This window comes from Lontra canadensis, unplaced genomic scaffold (assembly GCF_010015895.1).
Source record: "Lontra canadensis isolate GAN:19392208 unplaced genomic scaffold, GSC_riverotter_1.0 scaffold72, whole genome shotgun sequence".
Lineage (NCBI taxonomy): Eukaryota > Metazoa > Chordata > Mammalia > Carnivora > Mustelidae > Lontra > Lontra canadensis.
Window position 1 is genome coordinate 10,978,310 of NW_022631066.1, and position 27,965 is coordinate 11,006,274.

General features: G+C 45.6%; 1 protein-coding gene across 9 annotated transcripts in view; it reads left to right on the forward strand.

Moving 5' to 3' along the window:
- Positions 1–27,071, forward strand: part of BEND7 (BEN domain containing 7) — a 76,155-nt gene extending 49,084 nt beyond the window's left edge. The window contains exons 6-8 of one of the 9 annotated variants that reach the window (XM_032880966.1): positions 13,175–13,294; positions 21,878–21,928; positions 24,887–27,065. In XM_032880966.1, coding sequence (XP_032736857.1) covers positions 13,175–13,294; positions 21,878–21,928; positions 24,887–24,948 — 233 coding nt within the window. In that variant the 3' untranslated portion in view covers positions 24,949–27,065. Of the gene's footprint in view, positions 1–13,174; positions 13,295–21,874; positions 22,280–23,400 lie in introns of those variants that run through there. The other 8 variants (XM_032880961.1, XM_032880962.1, XM_032880959.1 and 5 more) reach the window with 8 other exon arrangements.
- Positions 27,072–27,965: the final 894 nt, after the last annotated feature.

Genomic DNA, 27,965 nt, shown 5'->3' on the forward strand with positions numbered 1-27,965 from the left:
GGGTAGCATGGGATTTCTGACATAACACCCCCTCACAATCACACTGTTGGCAGAGACATCAACATTCTGCTTTTTATGTTTGAACGCTCGGAACCCTCTTTGGTGCCTTTTTGCCTTTGCCCCTAATCCTGCCTACTCACCCAGCCCTGTCTGTTCTCTCTGTCCTCACTCCCTCATCACTGGTAAAATACTAATCCAGCCATGCATCACCTTGGCCTTGATGGTCTGGAAAAAGATCTCTGTAAATATCCTCCTGCCCTGCCTTTCCCCCTCCAGTTCCTGCTGTATTAGCATGTGGCCAAGTAACATTTACTTATAAACCCAAATTTCTACCATTTCCCCACCTAACCCATCTTTGCCCATTAAGTCCAAACTCTGGCCTCTTCCAGACTCGCCATTACTGGAGTTCTCTCTCCTCACAACTACGTGTCCCAGTGCCCCTTCCTACCAGGTGAGCCAGCCCAGCATTGACACTGTTCCCCAGGGGTCACGTTCTCATCATGGACTCTGAGTTATGCTGGGTTCTGGGACTGCCACGCTCTTCTCTCTTTAGACAAATCCAGCTCTTCATGGTCCAGCCACATCTCATGATCTCTACCATGAGACTTTCCCCAGTGTCCCAGCCTGCCCTGATTTCTCCTTTCTCTGCGTTCCTGTCGCACACATTACCTTTGCGTAGTTTATCCATAAATCTCAACCCTTTGCTTTGCCACTCATGGTTTATGTGGAAGATGACAGTATCATTTATTTCCCAAACCATGTTGCTTTGGAGAGTGAAGAGGGGGCTCTCAATCATTTCATCAGGAAAACAGGTATTTTGAACTGTCCTAGACAAAGCAGGATATGTGGCCATCCTACTTAAGCTTGCACCTCTTGTCTTCTCAACAAGACTGCAAGCCCCTGTGGGGCAGAGACCACCTTCTAGATTTGCTTTGCATGCTCCTTGGCGTGTGACACAGTGCCACCCACATAATCCCTGATGAATAAATAGAGGAAGGAAGGAAAAAGGGATGGAAGGAATGAAGCAGTCAAGGTCTATTCAAGGAAAAAGGTGGTTTCTTTTTTTTTTTTTTAAGATTTTATTTATTTATTTGACACACAGATCACAAGTAGGCAGAGAGGCAGGCAGAGAGAGAAGAGGAAGCAGGCTCCCTGAGGAGCAGACAGCCCAATGTGGGCCTTGATCCCAGGACCCTGGGATCATGACCTGAGCCGAAGGCAGAGGCTTTAACCCACTGAGCCACCCAGGCGCCCCTAAAAAGGTGGTTTCTTAAAAATGCCAACACAGCTCCACTACATTGGAGGCACACAGGGCACGAATAATGGGAGAACTACACAGCTTCTCCATGACCCCTCGGAGGAGGGCAGCTGAAATTCCAGAAGGCAGAATGTACATCTGCAGATGAAAAGAGACGCCAACCGACAAGTCAAGTTGTGCACCACAGTCGAGGCTGGTAGAAATCTTGTCAGCCAGAAGCATCACGATGACCCTGAATGTCAAACCCGCTTCGTCCAGTGGAGACCTGGAAATCCCTGACTTGTCAAGTGTCATAGAGCAGCCTCCTCGGTCTGCTGCATGGAAGGAGCAGAGTGTCATGCCTTCCTTCATACCGGAGAACAGTCCTCTTCAAGTGTTACGTATAATAATGGCATTGTGGGACTGTGATGGAAACAAACCCCATCGTGGAACCCAACAGCCGGCTCAGTGTGCCAGTTCCTGTCTTTGCCATCTCAAGTCTTCTGGAAACCTGAGTGTGCTTATCCATCCATGTGTGTTTTTTAGCACTCACCATCATGGCAACATGGTGCCTCAAAGACAGTATCAAAGAAAAGAGAACTTTTATATTGTCAGCTTCAAAATGGGAGCCCCAAAATTCTCCTTTAGCAGATCTCCATTAGAGGAGGCAGTTATCACCATTAAGAAAGAACAGGAAACAAAAGCCTCTGAGGCATTGGCCTGCCCAACCCCCAGCGTCGTCACCCTGAAGTCACACCACCATACCACACACACCACATAACGCCCACAGGCCAGTAGCGGCAGGGATGGTGGTGAGCGTCCTGATCCAGTGACCTGATCCTCGTAGGTGAGGCCCTGTCACTACCACTGCCCTCCTAGCTCATCACTCTTATTCATCCCCCCTTAGCCATCTCTGAGTATAGGTGGTTATGAGGGCCAGGATAGTACCTGAACTTCCAGAATGTTCCCTAACTTACTGTGGTACTGTGGGTATAGCTTCCATATTTACCGGCCAGGGCATGAACTCACACCTCGTGGAATGACTTCAAAAGTTCATATTGCATGAAACCCTAGTTTATTCTTTATTTTTTTAAGATCTTATTTATTACAGAGTGAGAGAGAGAGCACAAGCAGGGGGAGGAGGCAGAAGGAGAGGGAGAAACAGGCTCCCCACTAAGTAGGGAACCCGATACCGGGCTTGATCCCAGGACCCTGGGATCATGACCTGAGCCAAAGGCAGACACTTAACCGACTAAGCCCCCCAGATGCCCCAGAAACCCTACTTTTAAAAACCGGGAGAAAAAGTCAATACATTCTCCTCATCATTTACATGCAAAGCAGACAAACACAGCAGCGCCCCGCGCCCCAAAGGCTGGGGAGAGGGAGCGCCTTATGCCACTTGCCTGACTTCTTGAACCAATGGTTCTCTCAGCTCTGATCTAGAAAATAAGTCGGTTGTACTATCTCCAAGATGTCTTCCAAGTAGAATTTCTATAAATCTGTGATTTTTCCAGGCATATTTTTCTGTGCCTGAAAAAGGGAGTAAATAGTAAAACCACCGTGACATCAAAACTGGTTATTATCCAGACCTTAATATTTCACAGATATAATTTATTCCCTTGAAATATAGCAAACATGTTAAACAAACATGTGTTGTTGGAGCGAGCCAAAGGAAAGTGTTCATCATAGCTCCCACTAAGTTGTATTATACATGAGCTCTGCTGAGGGTTCTCTCGGATCGAAGTAAATTTAAGATTAACTTTGTTTAATCTGAGAAACCACTAAAGGCACTTTCTTTTAGACAGAGATGCCATTGTAGCAAAAGGAAGACAAGGGATATTGTTCTTTTCCCCAGACTGTTCTGGCCTCAAATCTTTGAGGATTGCTGTGATTAAACAAGATTGCTCAGACCTCAAAGCCCCACCAGTTTGGGGATCCTGAAAGGAACACTGTGGGTGTAGACCCACTCCTAATGCTGTGATTAAGGTCTTGAAACTCTACCTTCTCTTGGGGGGAAAAAGAAAGGAAGAGGTGTGGGTTGGCTGATTTTTAAAATCTCTGCCAGTTCAGAAAGTCTATGGTTCAGTAATTTTAGTCCACATTCTCAAAAGTAATCCTAGAGAATTAAGTAAATATGACTGGGAATCAATTTTATGGAAATTACGGCCCCGCATGGGGATCAGCACTAGGGGACAAAGAATACGATGGACATTATGGTCACCCTTCCGCTAGACCAGCTGACTCACCTGCAGTCTCCTGCATAGATAATCCAGGAGGACATTCTCATTTCATCACTGAATGCATCATTGTTGGCACTGCTGTATTTTCTTCACTTGTTAACTTTAAAGATTTCGGTTTTTTAAAAAAATGTCATTTTTAGGGCATTAGTTGATGAACTATGCTGAATCTTTTGATTAGATGAAATCCCAAATGAACTTGAGGGCTCCGTGTAATCTCAAAACCTATGGCTGTTTACTGAAGAAATTCTCTAGTTCTTTCAAGTGAAGCCACAGACCCGAGCAAACTTTTTCTCAGGTTTTATTCTTTCACAAACCGCTACCTGACATGGACCAGCCACCATGTGCGAGGGAGCCGCGATCTCTGCCCTTGCCAAGTGCAGAGTCCCACTGATCACTACATGCTGTAATTCTGAAAACCACTGGTTAACGAACTCAGGGGGCCCTTGGCTGAGAAGGTCACGTTTATTTCAGCTCAGAGCCCGGGAGAGGGGCGGGTGACTGACGCCTTCCCCTGCTGCTCCGGGCAGGCAAAGTACTGAGCCTTCTCTGTGATCCCCCCTTTGCCAAGAGAGAGTAGATGTAGGCAGCAGACTTGAGATCCTGTCAGAACTGACGTTGTCCCAGCATCGTCCTAGGAGAAACTCTGATTGGTTCATACGATGACAGAAGAATGGCATTTGTCCCCATTAGCAGTGGTCGTTAGGCCAGAAGTGGAAATAGTAGCATTCTTCTTCATCTTAAATATGTTGAAGACATTTTCCAAGATTCATTTTCTCTCCACCGTACCACTGAGGTTTAAAACAGATGTTATATTTACTGCATACCCACCCTTTTATTAAGAGTCAAAATGTTCGGGGCGCCTGGGGTGCTCAGTCGGTTTAGCATCCAACTCTTGATTCCGGCTCAGGTCATGATCTCAGGGTCCTGAAATCAAGCCCTGCCTTGGGGCTCTGCGCTGGGCATGGAGCCTGCTTAAGATTCTCTCTCTCTCTCCCTCCCTCTCCCTCTGCACCTCACCCTCCTTAAAAAAAATTAATAAAAATATTCTACCATCTCCTTTCTTTCTCCCTCCCACTCCAGAGTAACCCGAGGTTGGTGTGAATCTTTCTCCCTTATGTTTTTGTACATTACTGCTTAAGTGTGTGTCCATAAATCACCTGCACTACTGTCTCGTGAATTTATGAATCCACACACACAGCCTTATACTGTACTTTTGCAAGTTTCTGACTTTTTTTTTAAAGATTTATCCATATCAATACATTATAAATCTCGTTGATTCAATTTAACCAGTAACCATTCTACCAACACAGTGATTTTTTTTTCTGCAGTCTTCTGTTAAGGGTTAGTTAGGCTGGCGACAGTCCCCATTGTGTGTCCTGTGGCTCATGTAGGCATATCTCTGTGGGACACACCGGGGAGCAGAACTGAGGACATGAGCGTCTTCAGCTTCATTAAGCATTTTGCCAAATGGCTCTTTCATGTGACACATCACTTACATATCCACCAGCAACAAATAAGAAGTCCTGTTTTGCCTCGTTCTTGCCAACTTGTGGTACTAACAAGCTTTAATTTTTACCTGTCTGATTGGTCTTAAGTGGATTCCCTGATTGAGAACATTGACCATCCTTTCCTACTCACCACTCTTTGGTTATTTTTCCTCTGTGAATTTCCATCCTTTTCCTGTCTCTCCAATAGGCTGTTGTGTTCTTGTAGACTTCTATGAATTCTTCTGTCTGTTGCACATGTTACAAATGTTTTCTCTTATTTTCTCACCTGTGAAAACTCTGTCTCTGACCTCTTACCACACCAAAGTTGAGATCTAACAACCAGATAGACTACTTTATGCCTTTTTTTTTTATGGCTGTTTTAAGGAATTCTCCCTACCATGATAATATATAATGATATTCCTATTTTTTTTTTCCCAACCAAGTTTTAAAGTTTTATCTTTTCGGTTTAGATCTTTCATCCCCTTGGAATTTACTTTTGCCTAAAATGTGGGGGAAGGATTTGTTTTTCTCTCTGGGCAATAATCATTTTAACACCATCCTCTTTTTTTACATGGATTGTAATTGCCCCTCAGTTCTATACCAAGCTCACACTTTACCTGTTTACACTTGGTCTTTGGTCTGCCTCTGAGCCAGTCCTACAGTTTTCATTAATTTGGCATTGCAGAATCACCTAGTATCTCAGAGCTTATGCCCTCCCTCCCCCCTCCTCCCCTCCCCAAATCCCCTCTCCCTCCTCCCTTCTGCTCTCAGCGCTCTTCTTCCTCAGCTACAGCCTGTAGTAATTCTTCGAGGGTCTGTGTGGTATGTTACTGCAGTCTCTGTTCTGACCATTTCCCTATGTCACCCTCACTGTTGAATGATGTATAGTCCAGTGGGGTACTGTGCTCTAGCCGGAGGGCGGCTTTTACAGAGCAATTTGAAAACATCCCATGTTCTTCAAGATTTGGTTGCTATTGTCGGTCTGTTGTTCTTCCGTAGATAATCTTTTTCTGTCTAGTTGCTTTTAAGATCTCTTTGCCTTGGTATTCTCTGTTTTCTCTGTCTAGGTATATATTCTTATGAATGTGCTTGGTTGCCTAATTTGTAACTATAATGGTAATGGTAGGGTTTGGTGGTCATTCATGTGTAATTGGTAGTGAATTAAGAATCAGGTTTTAACTGGGGCATCTGGGTGGCTCAGTCAGTTGGGCGTCTGACTCTTGGTTCCAGCTCAGGTCTTGATCTCAGGGTGGTGAGTTTGAAGAGAGGGGGGAAAAAAAAAAAAAGAGGGACGCCTGGGTGGCTTAGTCAGTTAAATGGCTAAGCGTCTGCCTTAGGCTCAGGTCATGGTCTCAGTGTCCTGGGATTGAGTCTGCATCGGGCTCCTTGCCCAGCGGGGAACCTGCTTCTCCTTTTGCTTGCCCCTCTCTCTCTCTCTCTGACAAATAAATAAATAAAATCTTAAAAAAAAGGAAGAAGAAAAAGAAAAACCAGACTTCAGTGTGTATAAAATGTTCTCTTCAAGAAGGCTCTTTTGGTCTCAAAACACAGTATCACTAACGCTCCTTTAGGAAGAAGCTAAGTTTTGCAAGGCTGCAAAATAGACACGCTGTTGACTGCCTGCACGCTGCCTCCCTTGCTTCCAAGTGACACTTGTCAGTCTGTCTCCCTTCTTCTCTCTGCACATCTGGCTCTTCTCCTCCTTACCAGCTGGCTTCCTCCCCTTGCTTCCTTCCCCTGTCCCACCCCCGCCTCCGACAGTTGTGGTTTGCAAGGTGTGTTAGGGCCACTCACACCATGAGGTCTTGGCTTTACGTATTACTGCTCAAGCCCTCGGCCTCTCCTTGCTTGCTATTCTGAGAAGCTCATCCTTTTGTGCTGTCTGTGGTCAAGCACCCATCACTGCTGTGACTGAGCTGAGGGCGCAGGTATGAAACATTCCTGCCCACTTCAGCAGCAGGGGTCAGGGGCATGGGGCGGTTTTCCAGAGGCATCTTTGAGCTTGGCCAGCCGCACATCATCCAGGTACCTTTGCTTCAAGTCAAGCCTTCTGTTGAGTTTTTCATTCCAGCACGTTGATTCCAAGAAGTGAGAGTACTGGGTTATGACAGCTGTTCCACATACTAGGAAGGTAATCCCCACTTACGCACTAATTAATTTCGTTGTCGCTTATTGATTAGTTCCTTGTAGGTCTAGTCATTGTGAGCTGGTTTCTCAGGCCTGAAGCCCTGGGTGGTCTGAGACAATCAGAGTTTTGAAGCTGCACCCCGAGAGCCCATCTCCAAACCAGCAGCACTTGCCCTGAGATCTGAAGCATTAGAACACCATGCAGCATCCTCTAGCCCTTCTTCTAGCTCTTTCCCTTTCCCTCCTAGTATGTCCATGTTTCTTGTGACTAATAAATTAGTGGAATGGGTATCAAGCCTAGGACTTGTGGGATTTCAGCTGTCCCCTGGAAACTGGGAAATGAAGCACCATATTATCATCAAAGAAAAGATATTCTCTGTTAGATCCATATAAAATGTGGACCAAGGGGCACCTGGGTGGCTCAGTGGGTTAAGCCTCTGCCTTCGGCTCAAGTCATAACCTCAGGGTCCTGGGATCGAGCCCCGCATCGGGCTTTCTGCTTAGCAGGGAGTCTGCTCCCCACCCCACCTGGCCTCCCTGCCTACTTGTGATCTCTGTCAAATAAATAAAATATTTAAAAAAAAAAGTGGACCAACTCCTTAATCTCAGAAGTTGAAAAAAACCTGTATGCCCATCCTCCTCAAGGCCCACTCTCCTTCTCCTTTCCTTGCCTCAGGCTGACCAACCCCTTTGATCTAGAGGGGAGGTGATCTCACAGACACCCGGGTCCTCTCCCTTCTTGTCCCCCCTTGCTTCTGTTTTGTGTAGATGAGAGTAAGACCAACATTCACAACATTAAGTTAGCTATTGATTTGCTTATATTTAGAATTCAGTCATTATTCTTCTACAAAATCTATGAGATCATATATAACTTTAAGTTAAAAATTAGGAGGCGCCTGGGTGGCTCAGGTGGTTAAGCATCTGCCTTCAGCTCAGGTCATGATCCCAGGGTCCTGGGATCAAACCCCATGTAGGTCTCTCTGCTTAGCAGGGAGCCTCCTTCTCCCTCTCATTCTTTTCTCTGTGCTCTCTCTCTCTCTCAAACAATCTTTTAAAAAAATATTTTAAAAAATTTAAATAATTTATGTGGAAAATAATCCCTATTAACCATGCAGTCTGGGACCGATTACTTAACCCACCTGTACTTTGATTTTGTCTCTAGTACAATATGCTAACACCTGTACCATCAGGTTACAGCGACCATTAAATGAGATAGATCTATAACGTGCTTATTAGCACATGGGAAGCTCCACATAATAGTTTTAAAAGAGCAAAGGGAAGAGGGGGCCGTGGGAGGGTGCTGGTGGTCTTTGGATGGCTCACATGTGAGAAGGGGGAAGGCGGGCAGCTTGCAGGAAGATCTCATTGACTCCCCCTTCTAATGCACCAGGGTTCCCTCTCCTTGGCACAGCCCCAAAACCTAACCACAGAGAGAGCTCCTTCCCACTGGTCCCTGGCCCCTCTCGTGCTTGGGGACATGGGCGGGGCCCGGGAGGACCTGGCTTCAGTGTGGCTTGATGCCCGCCTTGATTACCACTTGTCTATTTGACCAAAACATAAAACTGCATCATCAGATCAGAACTTGGGCTCTCTCTGCTGGCCAGCTGTGGCCTCGTCTGAAGGTGCCGCAGAAAAACGAAAGCTCTGTAGGTCTCCTCCTGCTTCTCCGAGTGTCTCTGCCATCCAGTGACTTCCTTTAAACACCCTCTCCATGTTCTGATTTTCCCAGGATAGGGAGCAGAAAAATCCCCTAGGAACCACTGTGTGAACAGATAGCTGTTTGGGGAACGCGGCCAATCCACCATGTCCTCAGCAGGGCACAACCAGACACCCTATAGACCGCCTGTTCATTGATGATTACATTAGATGCTGCGTTTCTCGGGGACGGATCTGCTCAGCTACCACCAGCTTATTCATTATTTATATACAATTAAAGGGCACGGTTCAAATGAACACAAGCACATGAGAAAAGTCATTACTCATGTACAGATCAAACTGAACACTTGTCATTTCCCTAGTGACTTAACATACCCTTTGTACCTTGGGACCTCAAATTATATGAAGCGCAGGAGATGCTTCAACTCTTTTACTTAGTCTCATTGTTGGCTCTAATCCGCTTGCTCAGATTATTCGGATTTGTTTAAAATTAGTCCTTGCTTCTCCTTAATACATGAAAATAGAAAAAAGAGGGAAATTTCTTTTTAGTACCTATCGCATTCTAAGGATGAATGCAAATTGTGCTATGATTCTTAATGACCCACCATTAACGTAGTAGGAATCCCAGTGCATTAATGCAATGCCTCTTTTCACATCATTACTCCTAATGGAACTGTTACCAGGATAATAGCTTGACCTTTAGCTATAGATTCAGACAGCAAAATATATTCTGCTTACTCGATACCTCTATTCACACAGCATATTGAGCATTTTTGGATCAATACAATGACAATCTTTTGGCCTTGTTCTAAGGCTTCATCTGCACATGTAACAGAATAGGATTTCATCTTCAGGAGATAGATCCAAGTTAAAAGTCTCTTTTAAGTTTGAATGTGATCCACGAAATAGAATATCAGTAATACAGCCTGTGGAACTATTTGTTGGTGTAGGTATTTTCTGAGAAGCCTAATGCTGTGCCTTCAAAGGTCTCAGACACAGACCCAGAAGACAGAGATTTCCCTGGCTTTTCATTGTGACTGGATGAATTTTAACTGAAAGGAGAAAAAAGAAATCGAAATTATTGCCTTTTTAGTGGGTGACAGAATATTTGAGCCCAAGATGAGCTTAGAAGGATCTGCTTGGGGAAAAAAAAAAAAAGAAGGATCTGCTTAGAAGTCCCTCACAGAGTAGGAGAAAACATTCCAGAGCCTTCCCTTTGATTCTCCTAAACTTGGTTATTGACATGCGTGGTTGCTAGGAGTCATTTCGATGTTGGCATAATCCACATTGACTTTGTAATTTGGAACCACTGTTTTCTAGTGTGTGCTAATTTGGACACAGGCATTTCACAATCTAAGAAAAGAGGGGTTGCTATAGAAATTAATTTTAGAAATAATATCACAGGGAGGGAGATGTTTACCTGGTAAGATGATATATTCAGTCATTTTTGTGGTACACATTTTCACATAAATTAACAGTGTGCTACATACAATTATTTTCCTTTTGTTAAAATAGAACTTCGAGAACCTTTTGGCAATTCTCTGATTAGCAAGTGTTATTGTGGGCATTTGGATATAATTCAGTCTTGTTTAACTATATTCCATGAACTAAAACTTCCTAATTAGTTTAAATTCATGAGCTATTGTATCTGTTGCCATTAGAAACAAAACTGGGAAATATGTGTGTTCATCAAATATTTATTGACCTCTTGCTCAGTACAGGGCACTATTGTCAGTGCTTTGAGGGAGACAAGATACATGAGGACCCTTGAAGTGGTCTCCAATCTGGCATAGGAGATTCAAGGACACACCTACCCCTGGGGATAGCACAGCATCTGCCTCCCTCCTGAGTAGAGAGTTGAGTCCACAGGGCTTGCTCATGCCCACAGGCCGTATACTAGATAACCTGCTTGACATTCTCCCCCATCCTCAGCCCTGCTTTCTAATTGTCTCCCTTCCTCTGCTTGGTGGGGGCTGGAGTGGACCCTTTCCATCAAGGCTCTTACCACAGCTACACGCCTTCCTCTCCCTCTCAGGTCCTGCTGGCACCTTGAGTGACTCCACGATCCTTATGAAAGATCCTGACCCCTAGCCACATCATGTCCAGACCCAGTCCCCTGTGACCACACCTCAGCATTCTCATACAGAACCGCTCCCCCATGGATGTCGTCTACTCCAGCATGACACCTCCTTGCCAACCCCACTGATTCCATTCCCTGATCCCCAGAGATTTTTTTCCAAGCGTCTGAGCCTTTTTCTGGCTTTGCTTCCTCCTCAGATTGGGGGACGGGGTGGGGGAGTGAAGAAAACAGAGGTAATAGAGTCTCACTGGCATCTGCAAGGGCTTTCTGTCCCTGTCCTCCTGCCGAAACCATCCAGCAGAATCCTGACTTGGGCCAAAACTGCCATCCAGTGGCACCACTCCTAGCCCTGAGCTGCAAGCTGCCACAGGACTGTTGCCACCACAAGCGCGTAGGCTTCTCTTTGGCTTGCCGTGCTCACGTCCTTGGTCTACCGCTGTCCTCTTCCTCTTCTTCTCAGAGGCAATGCTAGACATTCCCCACACTCTCCCTACCCTTTGCCACTGAGTCACTGAGGTCTCAGGAGTGACTGTTCCAACCTAGACCACTTCTAGATCCAACCAAGTTCCCACTCCCTCTGGGCTCAGAGAGGGGAGTCTTCTTCCTGTTGGAGGGCAACCCCTCCCCTGCAACCCGTTCTGGATCCTGCCTTCTCCAGAATGGAAACCATGCTCACATCTCTCCCACCTACAGCCCTCCCCCATCCCGGCCCCTCTTCTTCTTCCCCCACTGACCTGGTGTTTCTGGAATGTCATCTGTGGCCACCCCACCTCTCCCTTGAGGGGCTCCAGTGACACCTAGCAAAGTGCTGTGCCTGACCCTCCCTTCTGTACTTCAGACTGTTGTCCCTTGTCTTCCTTAGCGCCACTCACTGGTCTTAACAGACCTCACTTCTCGGTTCCCCAGATTTCGCCAGTCCTGTGCCTTCATCTCCTTCCATCTGGGGTTCTCTCTGGCTCTGGGCTTGACCCTGTACTCTCTTCACTCCATATGCTCTCCTGGCCAACATTTTTTTCTCATTTCTAACTACCACCTATAGGTATGCGCCCCTTGGGTCCGTATCTTCTGCCTGGACCCCTTCCCTGAGCCGCAGGCTTCTGTGTCAAGTAGCAGCTAACCATCCCCACGTGGGTGCTTCGCAGACACCGCAAATCAGCACGACCCAAACCAAACCCAGCACAGCACGCCTTTCCCTCAAATGTGCCATTTCTCCCATATCTACCAGGTCCAGTCACCCCTGCCGCCTGCTCTCTAATGTTTGAATGGGTCTGGTCCCCACTATTGTATCCGTATTAAGTATTAGCTTTTTAACGTCGTTTCCCTAATGTAGTGATATAAAGTGTGTTCTGCGATTCTTTGGTTTATGTATTGACTGCCGAGTCTCCTAGGCATACTCTGTCCATTTATCTACAGAGACTTTTGAAGTAGTTCTTTTATTTGAATGAACTTTTTTTTTGGTGATGGATATGGAACCTCTTCAGTCGTATTTAGCGCAATCAGCTTTTCTTATTCTGATGAAATGTTTCTTTTTCGTTCAGTAGAAGTTTTACAGTTGTAGAGAGTCGAATCTGCAACATTTCCCCTTGCCCTTTCTTTTTAAAAGAAACCTTTAAAACATTAAAACTGCCAGTATTTTAAATACCACAAAAGCAGAGGAGCTGACACATACCAGGTCTTGTCCTTGCACAGATGAGGGTATGACAGTGCCCAGGAGCGGAGGGAAGTGGGACTGTCCACCGCAGCACTGGGATGGGCTGCCACACACTGCGTGCCTTTCAGAGGGCCATTGTCCCGTCCCCTTGTGTCGCGTCACGGCTCCCTCCGTAGCTCCCCATACACCACTCTCCCAGGTGCAAGCACCACACGTGTACCAGAGGCTGACTCCTAGTACTGCCCAGACTCTAAGACACACCTGCATTATTGTTCGAGTGTTGACTGAGTTATGCCATCTTTTTGTGTCATCTGGCATTCGATTTTGTTTGATCTTGCCCGAGATTCAATTTACCAACAGTACTAATCCGTTGGCTGAATTCTGTCATGGCGCCAGCAGACCCAGAGGAAGCTTTTTCTTCTCTGCCCGTAAGACACATGTACATGCATGTGGAACAAATAGAAAGAGAGGTTCCATTAGATCTACTCATGTTCTATGGCCAGCTACAACCTGAGGCACCATCCAGTGAGGGGGATCCTTCCAGCCTCCATCTTTACCAAGGGAACGTATTATAGACGTTGAAGATACCCACTTTTAGAAAAACACATTTTTTTTTCTTTTTGGGATATATTCCTATTTCAGATCTGCGTGGTTTATTTATGAAAGTATTTAACAATATTTCATATTTTCTCTCAGTCTTCACAGAAAAATACTGTACGGCTAACCACGTGGATAAACTTCCTGGCCCGAGAGACTGGGTACAGATTCTGCAGGATCAAATCAAACTGGCCAGAAGAAGGTTAAAAAGAGGCTCAGGTATGAATCAGCTGCAGGAAAAGAATCATCACCATCAGCCCTTTCCTGAATTCTTAGATGCGGCAAAGTACAATTCCTCTGCTCTAGGGTGCTTTGCTGTCTTTTGTCTTTTGAAGGAAAAGCTCTGGAGAAGGTGCTGTGATTTTGCATTTTAAAGTCTTACTTGAGTGAGTTCTGAAATTCACCTGAAGGTTAAATAGTAAAAATTACATCAGGCCATTTACTTTTACTAGTATGAATGAAGAAGATTACTCATCTTGTTCATGGCCTTCTGTGTCTTACCTGTGAAGCAAGGTCTCTCTTTTATGATCCACTTCTATTTGCTGTTGAGTTTTGTTTGGATCTGCATGATTTTATTAAAAAGTACCAGCTGCTTGAGGTGTAAAAATAAAATAAAATAAAATAATCCTCCTACCAGAAACACTGCATGAAATAGACAAAGGGATTTTAAGTTGCATAGATATTTTTTCAAATCTGGCTTTGGCAGTCTGGAGATGATTTTACACAGGAACGTGAATACCAGTTGAACTAGGACTACTTAGATTTGGTGATTTGTGGTCCCAAATGATAGTGGGCCAATTTACCAGTGAAGAATTCCTTTGAGATCAGTTTTCTGCCATCATGTAAGAATCATCATCTCTAGGAGGCCACAAACCTCTAGACGTTATTTTTTAAACAAACAAACAATTCCCATCAAACCTCAGGACGCCTGGCCCGCTAAGAGCCTCCATGCTTCTCTAGCAGAGCATGCAGGTGTGGGAGCCAAGCTCCAGATGCTGACCGCTGCACAACTGGCTGGTACGGAGGCCCCGAGAACAGTAGCGCACACACAGGGGCCTGGGTCTCTGGGTCACTTAGGTGCACTCACAGCATACTGGGAACAGTGACCAGTCCCCAGTGGGGAGCCCCCCAGCTCAGGCTGGGAACACCCTCGATGCAGCGAGACACGGGAGGCAAGGGACCAAGTATGTCTTTGGGGTGAAAAACCTTACAGCTCTCTTCCATAAGGTAGCTATCAGGACTCTACAGTATTTAGCTGTAGATAATTTTATTTTATTTTATTTTTTATTTTTTATTATTTTTTAAAGATTTTATTTATTTAGTTGACAGAGAGATCACAAGCAGGCAGAGAGAGAGGAGGAAGCAGGCTCCCTGCCGAGCAGAGAGCCCGATGTGATGCATGGCTCGATCCCAGGACCCTGAGATCATGACCTGAGCCGAAGGCAGAGGCTTAACCCACTGAGCCACCCAGGCGCCCCGATAATTTTATTTTTAATTAAAACCTTCCCTTCCTCTTTTTTTTTTTTCCCCCATTCACTTCCTTTTATACGAACTGATGCTCTCCATAAACAGCAGTGGACGACTGGTATTTGTCGTTGGTAGAAACGTAGTGTCGCATCAGGCAGTAAGTTGTAGTGGAGTCCAGACCTGGCGTTCAGGTCTCTCCTCTGCTCTTCACCAGCCCTGGACCCCGAGCAAGTCACTCCAGCTTCCCAGTCCTCAGTGTCTCAATCATGAAGGGACAGAAAGATAAGCCTGCATCACGAGGTTCCAGACATACGTCATACGTAAATGTCTCCATAAACAAAACCAGTGTGCCTTCTGAAAATGTCTGCATTCGTGGGCAGCAGCACTGGGGAGGGGGTGTCCTAGGTCAGGGGCCTAGGCAGTCGGCCCTGCCCGGCAGTCCCCTCTGCTCCTGTTGTCCCAGCGTAACTGCTACTAACGCCCTTTGTGCCTGCGCAGGTTTCCAGGCTTGGATAATGAATAAATGATACACTCGCCCTTCCCCCGGGTCTCTCCTTTTACTCTGCCTTCTTTCTCTTAATCTACAAATCACCGCAAATAAACTCAGCAGGGGAGCACTGGGAAGAACAGGTCTGACTTCCTAGCTCCCATCTGCCATTTCCAAATTCCTGGGACCTTCTCTGAGCCTCAGGCTCTCTGTTTATATAACGAGGCTAATACCTGCCTTAGGGCAGTTTTCAGAGTTAGAATCAGACCGTGTAAGTACTGCCACTAATATAAAGCCAACGGGTAATGCTCAAAAAATGTTCAGGCCCTGATCCTCCTTCCCTTTGCCAACCCCAAACAAAGCAGAACTATTCGTGTATCCCTGCCATTTCTTAAAACCACCACCATCTCGTTCTCCTGGATGACATTGGTCAGATTTCCTCCCAGAGGGTTTGCATTGCCAGAGTCGGCTTCCCTGTCCCCGCTCACTTCAGAAGCCTTTGCCTTTGGCCCTCTGCCCCGCCCCTGTACAGAAACTCCCGCTGCATTCCCGTGGGATGATCACATTCGTTCTCTGCTTACATTAACACTCCATCCACTTGACCTGCTTGTTGATTTGACTCCATGGGGTCTGTTCCCCTGGGCTCTGGGGCCTCCCTGTCTTTGCTTGTCCTCCCTGTTCTCCCACACTGCCTTCGGTCTAGTCCACAGCCGCTGACTCCTTCTGGGTGCACCTCTGAAACCCCATGGCTTGCTTTCCATTCTTGGTGCTGTTGTTATTCTAAGGCCTCACCCAGGACTTGACCCGTCCCACCATGGATGGCTCACTGGTTTGCCGCTCCAGACTGGTCGTGTGCCGAGACCCTAAACTTCGCTCTCTGAGAATTAGGTACTTCCTCTAGCTTTTTGTCTTCCCCAAACACAATCCCTAGTACACCCCCCCTTCAGCGGGGCAGGCTGCATCCCTGACAGCCAGCCCCACCCTCCTCACCCACTTCTCCTGCCCCAGCCTCGTCAGACGCCTCCTTGTTGTGAACCCTGCTGGGCTCTCCCTGGGAAATGGCACCTACTCTTGTCACAGATCTTAAAGGACACTTCCTCCAGGAGCCTTGATAAGTGGCCCCTGCTCTTTCTGCCACCAGAATAATGGCACTCCTGTCTCTTCCACTGACCACGAGATCCCCAGGCACAGGGTCTGCACCTGAGTCGTGTTTCTATCCCAAGTGGGTGGCACAGCATGGGTACACAAGAATATTTGTTGAATAAACCCACAAATCAGTCCGTGGAAAAGAAGAGGCAATAATCACAACGAAAAGGTCTTATTGTTTAGCTCATCCTGGTCACGTAAGATCCTGGAAACTATTCTATTAGTTCCTTACTTGACATTCAAATACTTATTCCATGCCCCACAGAAGCCACAGGGTGACAACATCACTGAGCTCTGTCCCTGGGGATGAGGTCCCTAGAACTCCAGGGGACGCCTGTGGCACGCACATGGACAGGTCCTTGAGTGTCCCTTCCTTCCTCCTCCTCAAGCGCATTCTCCCATTTCCTTCTCTGCACCCTACCTCCTCAGTCCCCTCCCGATTTCCTCTCTTCCCGCTTCCTCCCCCAAAGGTTCAGAGTCACAGTGGCCTGACCTCACACAAAGTAGACTGAATAACAAATAGGAAGGTTAACTCCCCTAGTGGGTCTCTCACTCCTTCTTATGCTAAAGGTCTTCTGCCTGCCTCAGCTTTGTTTGCCTCTCAAAGACCCTTTTATTACTTCAGCCTCCAGGAAATTGTTGGGGGAAAGGGTTACAGTTGAATGACAGGTGTTATCAAAGACAAATGCCCAGTAGACCACACAGCAAACTGAGCACTGATGTCATGCTAGGTGCTGTATCTCCTCAGTTTTATATCCCAAGTGACATTCCATTTATTAAGCCTGAATAGTGTCTTTGCCAGTGAGTATTTAATTGGTCCTGTGTTGCCAAAATTCTACCTTGGCAATCTGGACTGTTTGCATATATAGGAACTTCGTTTACCTATGGAGGAAATTGTTGAAGCCCAAAAAACAGAGATGCTAAGGAGAATCGTCAGGCCTGAGAGAAATCTAAAATTTGCCACAGCGAAGAAACCTGAATTTAATAGTCTGTGAGCCCGAAAGAGAGGGAAAGGCCCAAAGTACCCAAGACCCGGCCACTTGACTACCTTCTGGTGCTTCCAGAAGCCTGAGGGGGGTTAGCATATGCATGCCCTTCTGTCCCTCAACCTAGAATCCGCAGAAGCTGCCTGGTCCCTGCCTGGTCCCTGCCTGCTCCACAGGGGGTGGGGGGAGGCAGTGGGAAAATGGGAGAAATACTTGGAGCAACTTGGAAGCTTGGGGAAAAAGAACTGTATGAATCCAGAGTACCAATACTGCTAATTCAGGAAAGACAGAGCCAACTCCGAGGAAGGAGGAAGGGGGGCTTTGTGTTACAGAACACGTGTCTCTAGCTGAGGAGAAGGACTACAAGGGGACCTGTAGTCCTGGGGGACCTGAAAAGTTTGTCTGAAGAGGAACCTCTGAAGGTAGAAGACATGAAAAGTAGGGAGGGTATCGAGTATACAGAGTGTATTGTGGAAAGCTATCTTCAGAGACACAGAAACAGCCTTTCTGGTGTTAAAAGGAAACTCACAGGCTCAAAATGGAGTCTCTCGTGCCAGGCTGCATCACCAGACGGGGGCGTCGTCCCTAATCTGACTGGACTTTCAACCTCCCCGGGGAATGTACTCATAACTGGTCAGTCAGGGATTTGGGGGTTAGCTCCAATAAAGTAATCGGTCACATGGACCTTCTCCATCTCCCCGAGCAAGATGAAGTAATCTACCTACTAAGACCCTTCTGTCCCCAAAGGAAGGTGACCTTACCCACAATAATCCTTTCTTCTGTTGATGACTTTCTCGTCCTGTCTTTTAAAACCTTCATGCTTTGCCGGAGCCCTTTGGAGCTCCTGTCTGTTTGCTGGATGGGATGCTGCCCGATTCCTGAATCCCTTCATAGAGCCAACTGGGTCTCCACATTTACTCAGATGAATTGTATTTTTCAACTGGGAACGGCCCACATGACTAAAATAGGAAGTTTGGTTTAAATTTTGTTTCCTTGTTGTAAGGTAGTGTGGAAACATCTTCAACATATAGTTGGCTGGTTTTGTTTGTGTGTTTGTTTTTACAAAGAAAAAGGAAAATCCACTTGTAAGCTGGTTGGGGAAAAAGTTGATCTTGATATAAATTTATATTTGATTTAAAAAATTTTGTTTCCCTCGTGCTATATCTTTTATCCAGAAGCACATTCCCCCCCCCCCCCCCCCCCCCCCCCCCTTGTCACACCCTGAGAACAATTAGGATGAGCTCTGGTCTCCATTCCCTTCCCTGCTTCCCCTCAGCGAACACACTTGCACATAGTGGGGACTTTCCTCCACGTTCCTGCTTCTGTTTCCCACAGACTGGCCAGTGAGCACATTTCTTAACCATCCTGGCACCTGTATTAGTAATTCACGAGGACATACACATTGCACAGATGCACGCCTGCTTGTGCAGAATGGGGTCCAAAGTGTGGACCGCTCCCCCACCCTTCCCTTCCTGCCGGAGCCTCTCACAGGCTCAGACGGTGTCTGCCCCTTCCCTCGTCATCCCTGTATTGGCCTGAGGGCATCTTCACATCTGCCTAGCTGTTTGTGGTGGGCAACTTGGCATACCTGCGCCTTCTCAGCAGGTCCCTTCTGCATCTGACAAGGGGGGTGTGGTTCCAGGGCGAAGCCAGCCCTGACCTACAGACCAGACTATACTAAGCACAGCACATCAGCGGTGACCTGCCAAATAGCCTTTCCCTTCTAGTTTCATTAAATATTGTTACACTTCATTCTTCTCAAGCGGCACCAAAGTGGGACCCTTGCCTGGATTTCCTGAGGCTGATAGCAACTGAGAGTCCTAGATCAATGTTGCTCCCGCTCATGTTCTTTTGTCTTGATTATTCTCTGTCCAAATGATCATACAAACATTGTCCCATAGATGTTCCACATCTTCAACCTTATTTACCATATTTGGTGCAGTTCCTGGGATTAGGCACAGACTCCAACGGGGCGAGCTCATTGGCTTGCTGCTGAAGGAAGCCCACCCTGCCTCCAGGAGGGAGAAGTGCCCCACACAGATCTGAAAAGTGGTTCTGTAAGACTGAGTAGAAATTTATTGAGGGGGGCGCCTGGGTGGCTTAGTGGGTTAAGCCTTTGCCTTCAGCTCAGGTCATGGTCTCAGTGTCCTGGAATCGAGCCCTGCATCGGGCTCTCTGCTCAGCAGGGAGCCTGCTTCCCCTCTCTGCCCGCTTCTCTGCCTACTTGTGATTTCTTTCTCTGTCAAAGAAAGAAAGAAAAAAAAATTCATTAGGGGCTCTCCTCCCATGTAATAATTTCCTCTTGTAACTGGAATGATTCCTTTCTTGGTGTAGATTTTTAATCATTTTCATTAGGTTATTTCCTCCGAGCTTGCAACCACAGTTTTTTATTTGTGTTAGATCTAAGAGCAAAGCTGTCACTGCTATTAAATTTTTATTGAACTTGCTCAATCTTTTCTAAATTTCACAACTTGACTGTTACCTAAGAAGAAAGACTATGAGTTTGTTGGTACAGACAGATGTTATAATTAAATTTAAGGAACACAGCCGTGTTCTTCAGCCATGTCACTTGGCCCTGTTCGTGTAGCCAGCAGACACTAATTTGCATACAATAATTTGTATATTTTTCAGATGTATACATTTTGATTTTACAAGAGCACAGGACTGCATAGGCCTGGTTTTTAAAAACTAGGGATGGTTAAATTGCAAAGGGTGGGGTTTTGTTATAACTAAAGAGAAAGTAATTATATATGTAGAGAAAGTAACTAAAATAGAAAATAAACTAGAAGTTGGAGATTTTAAAAATTAGCTCACAGTGATGCAGACAGTATATGTCTGGACTGTTAACAGCAAAGAGATTAAGAGCCCAGGCATGAACCTGACTCCCAGCCTTGGCCACTTACTAGCTACAGTCTTTTCATCTCTCTCTCTCTTTTTGTTAAGTTTATTATTATCATCATCATTATTATTATTTTTAGTAATCCCTGTACCCAGCGGGGGCTCAAACCCATGACCCTGAGATCAAGAGCTACACACTCTTCTAACTGAGCCAGCCAGCTGCCCTGTATTACCTCAGTCTCTTAACCTCTAGTTGTTTCCTTTGTCAAAATGGGCATATTAACTGACCTCCTTTGTAGGATTTTCTAAGAGTTAAATGACACGACGTATGTCAAATGTTCAGTAAGTGGTAAACATTTAATAAACGGTGGTGGCTCTTGTTGCTATTATTGGTATTATTACTGAAAAATTTTTTAAATCCTAGGCAGTGAAAGGACTACCATGTAGTTCATCTCCCTAATCAAATTCACTCAGGCCAATTAGAAGAAAATGGTGTCTTCTCAGTATAAAGATAATGTATGTTCATCATTTCATAAATATTTACAACGATTTTAAAAACCCAAAGAACAAAATTTTAAATGCCTAAAAGCCTCTCCTCCAGAAGGAGACACTGTTAACATTTTAGTAGGTCCTGTATTTTGTCTATAAGCTTATTTAAAAATTTTTAATCTTCTCATTTATCCTCACACTTCAATTGAATGTTTTATGTTACTAAATAGTCCCCTACATCATCATTTTAGAGAAGAGCAGAAACTCTTCTCCAGCCCAGCTTGGCCTTGACTGCTGTGTCCTCTCAGCGTTTTCTCTGTGGTAGATTCAGCGGGTCGGCACACAATGGGTCTTTCACTAAGGCCAGTCAGGGTGTAGCAATCTGAGGACAAGGTGTGAGAGCATGAACCGGAGGGAAATGTTCCCAGCCATATCTGCCCCCCTGATTGGGTTTAAAGCCACAGCAATAAAAACAGGAGCTCAGTATTACTTTTGCTGCCCACCCACTCAACATTCCAACACGATGGCAAATGGCAGCCCCCACATGACTGGCCTCACACACCCCTGTGAGAGGGAACCAGCCCCGGGATGCAGGGAGCAAATGACCCTGACGAAATGTCTTGACCTGTTCCCAGCAGGTCAGGGAGCCCGATCACCCCATCAGTTATCGCGAGACATGGGAGCACTCTCTTTTTTGTACTTAGTGGAAGGTTCTCTGTTACTGAAGGAGATACCTTTGGAAAACTCTTAAGAAGATTAAAACATATCAGGCATGAGCAAAGGTTTGCATTTTAAAACACAGACGTGATGAATCTTTTGAAGATACACTTATTCCTTCTGATTTTCTTTATGACTGAATTGATGACTTTATTTTATGACTGAATTTATGACTCAATTTTAGACAGGCCGCTCTGGGATCAGAGTTTCCAGTCATCTCCAAAGAAAGGCTCGTCTCCAGGATTTCCTAAGCTTCCCCCACCGGGATGGTTCTGGGGATGACAAGGGAAAATTCTAGCACAGGGATTCACTGACTTCTATCCTTCCATGATCATATTTAAACAATTCCCCCCAGATACTGGGTGGATATTTAAGCCTTGGCAAACAAGGGAAAATGAACTGAAATCATCAGTGATTGACAGAATAAGGTTCATAAGATACCAGAAAGAAATTCAATGCAGGAGAAAAGACGTTATATCATTATCTTAAAAAATACTTTACTTAACTACTGGTACTAAAATATGTAATGTGAACCAACTGAAGCTGAAATGGGGGGAGAAAGTTGAAACTATTATGCATTATTGGAGTTTTTAAATTGTATTACTGCATTCACAAAAATGAATGTGCTCCCTGAAACTAATGAGATTTGTGTTTTATGTTTGTAACCAGCAGAGGTAGCTGACGGTGATGAAAGACTGGACAGCATTTCCCTACCACCAACAGGTAAAACACATTTATATTTTCATCACCCGCTGGAAAATGCAGCACATGAAAATATTTGCATTGAAAATGTTTGTAACGTCACAGACGCAGATGCTTGAGGCAACGGCTTCTGGCCCAGACCCTAGTAATCAGAGGTTCTCAGTGCCCTGTGTTCAGAGATATTTTTACCCTGAGTCTGAAAAGCTCCTGTTTTTCTCACACTGTCTCACATTCTCAAGAGCCTCAGAACAGCAAGTCCTAAGAACTTAGTGTCATAACATCGTGCCTCCCAAAACCTGTGGGCATTAAGAGGACTTTTACGTGAAACGATATTGCTTTCTAGAACAAGGATCACCAGCTTTATGATGAAATTCGTGTCTATTCTGTCCTCGTCCACCTCCCCCTAAAGGGGTTTTGAGAGGCAGTCGTGGCTCGTCACAAAACAGGCACTCAGCGAATAGTGCAAGTGCATGAACAGGCCAATCCCGGCAGCCCAGCTGCCAGTTCCTGGTCCTAGAAGCAGATCAGCGAGATAGAACATTCTGGGCAGCATCTGCTGCAGCGGGAAGCCACAGACATCATTCTGACTTCATAGTATTTGACTCCGACCCCGGCCTCCTGCCTCTCTGTTCGCTTATACCCGAGAGCCCGAGGGACGGGGCCTGATCCCTGAGCCACGTGACCGTTTACTCCCTGACTCTTTATTGACCTCCCCGCAAAGTCAACCTGACCATTTTCCATAAAACCCAGACACCCTAAAAAGCCTAACTCCAGATATAGGGTGGTAAGTTTTAAGTAAAATCTAGCAAATGTAAGTGGAGGAGCTAGTCTTCGTAGGAGCCCTGCTGGGTCGTGTGCTCCCTGGGAGCACCTGTCCTGAGAAGGCAAGGAGAGCAGAGCTCCCAGCTGCGGGACAGACCCTGGTCAGGACTGTGAGAAAGCCGGGCCGTGTAAATGTCACCCAGCTCACTCGGTTACTCCATGGCTAAGGAACAGATGGATGGGCGCATAAATGAACTGCGGCCCCTCGTGCAAAAAAGCTCTGCTTACATCAAGCCCTTACCGCGTGCAGCCATCATACGAAAGGGAATCTAAGACTGCTTGTTTGGCTACGTTTCCACATTTATGAATTAAGATAACTGAAATGCATGATCTCTACTGTTCCTTCCCATCGTGTCCTTGTCCATCAGCACAGCTCGTATGAGCCTTGTTCTGATCACACCCAGCCCGCTCCCAGTAGACACAGGAAGTATTACCTCCAGGCATGAAACCGTGCATTTCAGGAGGCAGTCTGGAGGAATCCCCACTGTCCCAGTTGTGCCGTCCAGCCTTCCTCCCCAGCTCCCCCAGCCCCTTCACTCCCAGAGCCCACAGTGCTGCCCTTCCCTACCATCTCCCTGACACTGTGGACTTTGTGATTATTAGCAGTACTGCTATTATTATTCAAAAGCCATTCCCCTTGAAATAATACCTTTGCATTTTCCTGTCTGAAGATGGAGGCAGAGAGATGTTTCAGATGAGGAAATTGAACCCGGGATGGTAGAAACACCTCACGGAACTGAAAAGAATTTCAAGGAATCTGAGAAAGAAGGAACGTTAGAGATCATCTAGTCCCCTCCCTTCTTTTTATCCAGTCCTTTTATTTTACAGGTAAAAAAGCCTGAGGCCCAGAAACACTAAATGACTCTGTCAAGGTCTCCCAGCTGGTTGGTGGCCCGGCTGGACCCCCGGCCTCTCGACTTCCAGCCCTTACACCGCGTAGCTTTCTTATACCTAAGCCAAAGCCAGCTTTTCTCTGCATGTTTCCTAACGATCTTAAGAGTCACTGGATGTGCTAATCCCTTTAGGATTCCATTCCACTGTCTGTCTTCACAGTTAGAATGTCCGTTGTAAGCCTACCTGAAGTCCTCTGCCTTGAAACTCACTTACTGGAGTTCTTTCTCGAACCTTGCCCGAGGTGGTGAGGTCCTGACGGACACAGAGGACTAGGTCAGGTCTTTCACTAGTCTATTGACGTTTGCTACAGGTTACTGAGCAGCATGATAAATAATACCGTTTATCAATTTAGAAAAGGGGAAACAAAGTCACGGATTGGTGCTCAAATGTCACAGTATTGGAAATAGATCATCTTGGTTAGACTAGTGTGTCTCCATCGACTCAGCCCTGTTAGGTTCTGGGAACAAACGCCCGCCCTCGGGGAAGCCTGGTCCCATGTGAGGCAGGCGGGGGGGCGCGGGGTGGGCAGTGCGCTCTGAGAACCCGGAGAAACCACCCAGTACTGGGGAACACGCTGTGTTGGGGAGAAAAAAAAAACTACAGAGAAAGTAAAATCAAAACAGTGCTTTCTAAAATTGACAAAGAAGGCTTCTTAATTTGAAAGAGGAGAGAGCAGAGCTCACCTGGGCCTAGCAATTTTTGTCAAAAATTGGCCATTTTTTACATACTTCTAAACACTTAACAGAAGTAAAGGAAGAAAATTTAAATTAGTTTTACCACTCAGAGACAGCCATTAATGGGTATTTTTCCCCCAGACTTTTTTATTTACTCATTGGACACCCAACTACATAACATTTTTGTTTCCTGAGAGTTTTTCTCCCTTTTTTTTTTAACCTAACAAACATTGCCCCTTTTCACAAATATTCGCACACATTATTTTAATAGCTGCATCATGTTCTCTCTTACAGGTAAACCCTATTTTATTTAGCCCTATTCTTATCCTGAACACTATGTGGACATGCTCTAATAGTGACACAGTGTCATGAACTTTCCTGTAAAAATAATCAGTACAAATATCCAGGGGCTAAAATGGCTCACAACTAAAGCCTTGGCTGAAAAATCAGTGATTTAAATGTGAAGCCAATACTTCACCAGTGAGGTTCTCCAGCCACCCAGCCTCCTTGCCTCTTGCCCAGTCATAGAAAAGTGTGTGACTCCCCTTTAGAGAAGCGGCCCCCCTTCATTGTCTTGTCTCTGTTGTAGGTCATATATTTGACACCAGGAGAGAAAACACGGAAGACACAGAGCCAGATTTCACTGCCTAGACTTTCCTTTTAGTGACACTGTTCATTAGCACACGTAACTGTTCCGTTGAATTCCTTCAAAGATCCACGTAGCATTTCAGGTTCCTGCAAAGTGTGGGCGTTCTGTGAAGTTTTCCCGTCATATCTGAATAGTTGTCATATTCTTTGTCGTGTGTGATAATCAAGCCTCCAATTTGGTGTTAAGATTTTTAGAAATCATTTTGAGAGTTAACTCATTCCTTTCAAAAGTCTGGCGTCAGACCAGTGAGTTCATTGTTCATTAAAAAGCAGCAGTTCTCTCTCGTTTTTTTTTTTCATAAGCTCAATGTGAATATATGGAGTTTTGAAGCGTATTTATTTTAATGTGCACTGCTTAGATGCAGAATAAAGGAAAACAGCTCTTTCCAGCCTTGGGGAGCAGTTGGGAAGGCCAACATTAATTAGGCCTTCAGCGGCTTCGAAGATGAAAAAGTTGTTTTTGGGGGACAGGAGAGCTCTGACCTAGTAGATGAAATCATTTGTGACATCATTTCCTCCAAAGATAGCCATTTGTTGCTGAGTAAGTGCAAATGATCTAGGAACTCCAAGGAAAGAAAGACATTTCACAAAGATTGTATCAACACAGTGACAAAATAACTAAAAGGCCAGGAACTCAAAGTAACCAGTGACCCACATGATACCCGACAACTGTTTTCACAGAGGATTTTAAACTGCAGGGTCCAGGGTTTTGGACAACCAGCCACAAAGGGACTTAATACTTTATTTGGCTCTTAGGACGCTCGCCCTCTGCTTCGTATGAAACCAACTTATGAAAATAAGGGTTTACACTGAAGAGATATCTTGCCATGTGGGTATTTGTTTTACAGAAATATTTACCTCCACATCCCTTCTCCAAAAAGATGGTGAATTTAAAAAATACCGTTTTACTTAGAAACATTGCACATAGATCTCATTCACTGTATAATTAAATTACCATAAAGTCTTTGGCACTTGACCCAAAAGCCAAAAATCGGCCAGAAAGAAATTGGGTCTGTAGCCGGGCCGAGCCAGAGAGGGAGAGAATGGCTGTCATTTCCCTAGCATTTGTTTTATGAGTCATAGAGCATTAGAGCTCCGAGTTCTTGTAGAGCCGCCCTGTCCAGGGGACATGTGCCGTAACACACCAAGCCGCTCCCCCTGAGCTCGGGGGCAATGCGGAGTGCCACCAAAGACCAGCTCATCAGCCAAAGATGAGAGCTAGGAGGCGTCGCTGAAATGTGACAAAGCTGGTCGCAGGCGTGGCTTGCAGAATCCACCTCACTGCTGGAGAGCTCCATCTCTTATCCGTGTGTCTTTTGTCTTATTTCTGAAGTTACAAGGAAGGTTCAGAGAAACGGTTTCCGTCACGTCCTGTAGTTATTAGCCTTTTACATTTCTAGGCCAGTTAGGAATCCCTTCCCTGAAACTGGTCCCACTGGTCATCAAGTGGCCTGATGAAGTTCTGCATTCAGGGCTTTTGTTTTTCCACAACGTGTGTTTTAAAATTTGTCTTTTGCCCCTCAGCAGGAGATATTCCTCAAGGGAATTGAAAAGATTAATTAGTGACCTTTCAACTCTATTACAGTGAGATGAGTGTGTTGCTAATAAAGGTAGAAACATTTACCTTACCACTGTGGGATCTGTTAAATATGCGTCACAAACCTTCGAAAGCACTTCCTTCCAAGACTGGGTGACAGCTTGGATTTTTCAATACTTGAGGGGAGGGTACTGCTCAACTCACAAGTATGTGCAATGCATCCACAAATTGGAAATACATATCACAAAACTGCAACAGTAAAATCATATTTTGTACATTAAAATTGTATTTGTGTTTACTTACTGTGACTACTGTTCAGACTTTATTCAGAAATCCTTTTTATAGGCTTTCTTAGTAAAAAAAAAAAATTCCATTATCTATGGATGATGTCTCAATCTTCTGTATATATGTTTTATTAATATGTAAATATTTAGATTTTTTAAAATTACTATGTTCTTTAAAAAGAATTTCAACACAAGGCTAGTTGTGAAATGGTGAATAACATTGTGTTGTGATATCAATTCCCAAGATGCTCTTTATGTCCGTTCCAGAAGAATACAATAAATTACTTTAATTGAAAATGCCTGTTTCGTGCCTGTGTGCCAGTCCTCCTGTGCTTATGAAGAGGAGTCAGGGCTAATCATTAATTAAAAGGTATTTATTAATACTCGGGTGATCTTACACAGAGGGTTACATCTCCTTAGGAAGCTAATTTTTAAAAAATAAATAAATAAACTAGATTGCCCCCAGAAAGACTGTCTTCAAACACAGAAAGTCACAGGCTCTGCCTGGCAATCCCCGTGAATGGCTGCAACCAGTCCCCCTTGTACCACTGGAGCATTAAGTACGGATAGGCTTGAAGCCTAATTTTAAATGAATTAGGTAGCTTTATAATCTTCACTTAAAAGGTTAAGCCCTGCTTCTATGGAAACAACACATCAGAAGGACAAATCAGTCTTCTTTAATGCAAAGTGGCTGGTCCAACATAATCGCTTTCTTCTCCTCTCTGAACACGGGAGGGCGCTGCCTCTCATGGCCCCCACCCCACCCCAATGCTCCCCAGCCTGGAGCGCACCCAGGCTGGTCTGTCCATTCTTTCCTGGCCTCTCTTCGGGGTCTGGTTCTGGGGCCCCACTTGGGAGGGCCCTGAGCTCTTCTGCAGCTGCCACAGAAGAAGGCAGCTGGATCGAGGGTGAGAAGGCAGCAGGGCGAGGCGCTTGCAAGAACAAGAAAACCCGAACTCCAGCCAACCGGAGGCTCTCACATCCCCATGCCTCCTAGAAGCTGGGAGCCTGACACCAGCCGGCCCCAACTGCCACGATGTGGTGGCCCTAGGATGCCCTCGCTCCCACACATTTGTCACCCAATGGACAGCCCTAAAGGGCTCTCCAGGGCAGTGTGAGGGGCCCAGGTGCACCACGGGAGGTGTCACCGGGAAGGGGACCATGTCCCATCCCCACAGACAGAAAGCTCACAGACTTCC